The following is a 491-nucleotide window of genomic DNA, read 5'->3' as shown; positions in this document are numbered from 1 at the left end:
CACCTATTCCACCCATATCACAACCTCCTCTCCCCAGATCATAACGTAACACACACCTATCACACCCCTCATTACAATTTTTAAAATTATTTATTAATCATCATTACAACCTCCTCTCCCCAGATCATAACATAACACACACACACCCGCCATTACAAACTATTCATTTAATCATCTACTCATTATCATTACAACCTCCTCCCCCCAGATCATAACACAACACACACCTATCACACCCCACGTTATAAACTCTCAGTGTAGTTATCTATTCCTTATCACTGCAACCTCTTCTCCCGCCAGGTCATAACATACGACAGCGACAGAGGCGGGGTAAGCGTGGTGACCGAGAAGGGCCCACGAACCACAACCAACCTCCTGGTCCGCGGCGCCTCGGCAAAGGACTCGGGAACCTATACGTGTAATCCCAGCAGCGCTCCCTTAGCCAAAGTTATCGTCCATATCTTAAATGGTGGGTGTTTTTCAAGTACTTA

The 491-nt window shown here is 45.8% G+C and overlaps 1 protein-coding gene across 1 annotated transcript in view; it reads left to right on the top strand.

Moving 5' to 3' along the window:
- LOC119585346 (zwei Ig domain protein zig-8-like) overlaps positions 1-491 on the top strand; it is a 61,944-nt gene that overhangs the window by 58,921 nt on the left and 2,532 nt on the right. Inside the window, exon 7 of the mRNA XM_037934018.1 lies at positions 301-469. Coding sequence (XP_037789946.1) covers positions 301-469 — 169 coding nt within the window. The remainder of the gene's footprint in view (positions 1-300; positions 470-491) is intronic.

This window comes from Penaeus monodon, chromosome 19, assembly GCF_015228065.2.
Source record: "Penaeus monodon isolate SGIC_2016 chromosome 19, NSTDA_Pmon_1, whole genome shotgun sequence".
Classification (NCBI taxonomy): Eukaryota; Metazoa; Arthropoda; class Malacostraca; order Decapoda; family Penaeidae; genus Penaeus; species Penaeus monodon.
This window is presented reverse-complemented; position numbering and strand designations above follow the sequence as displayed.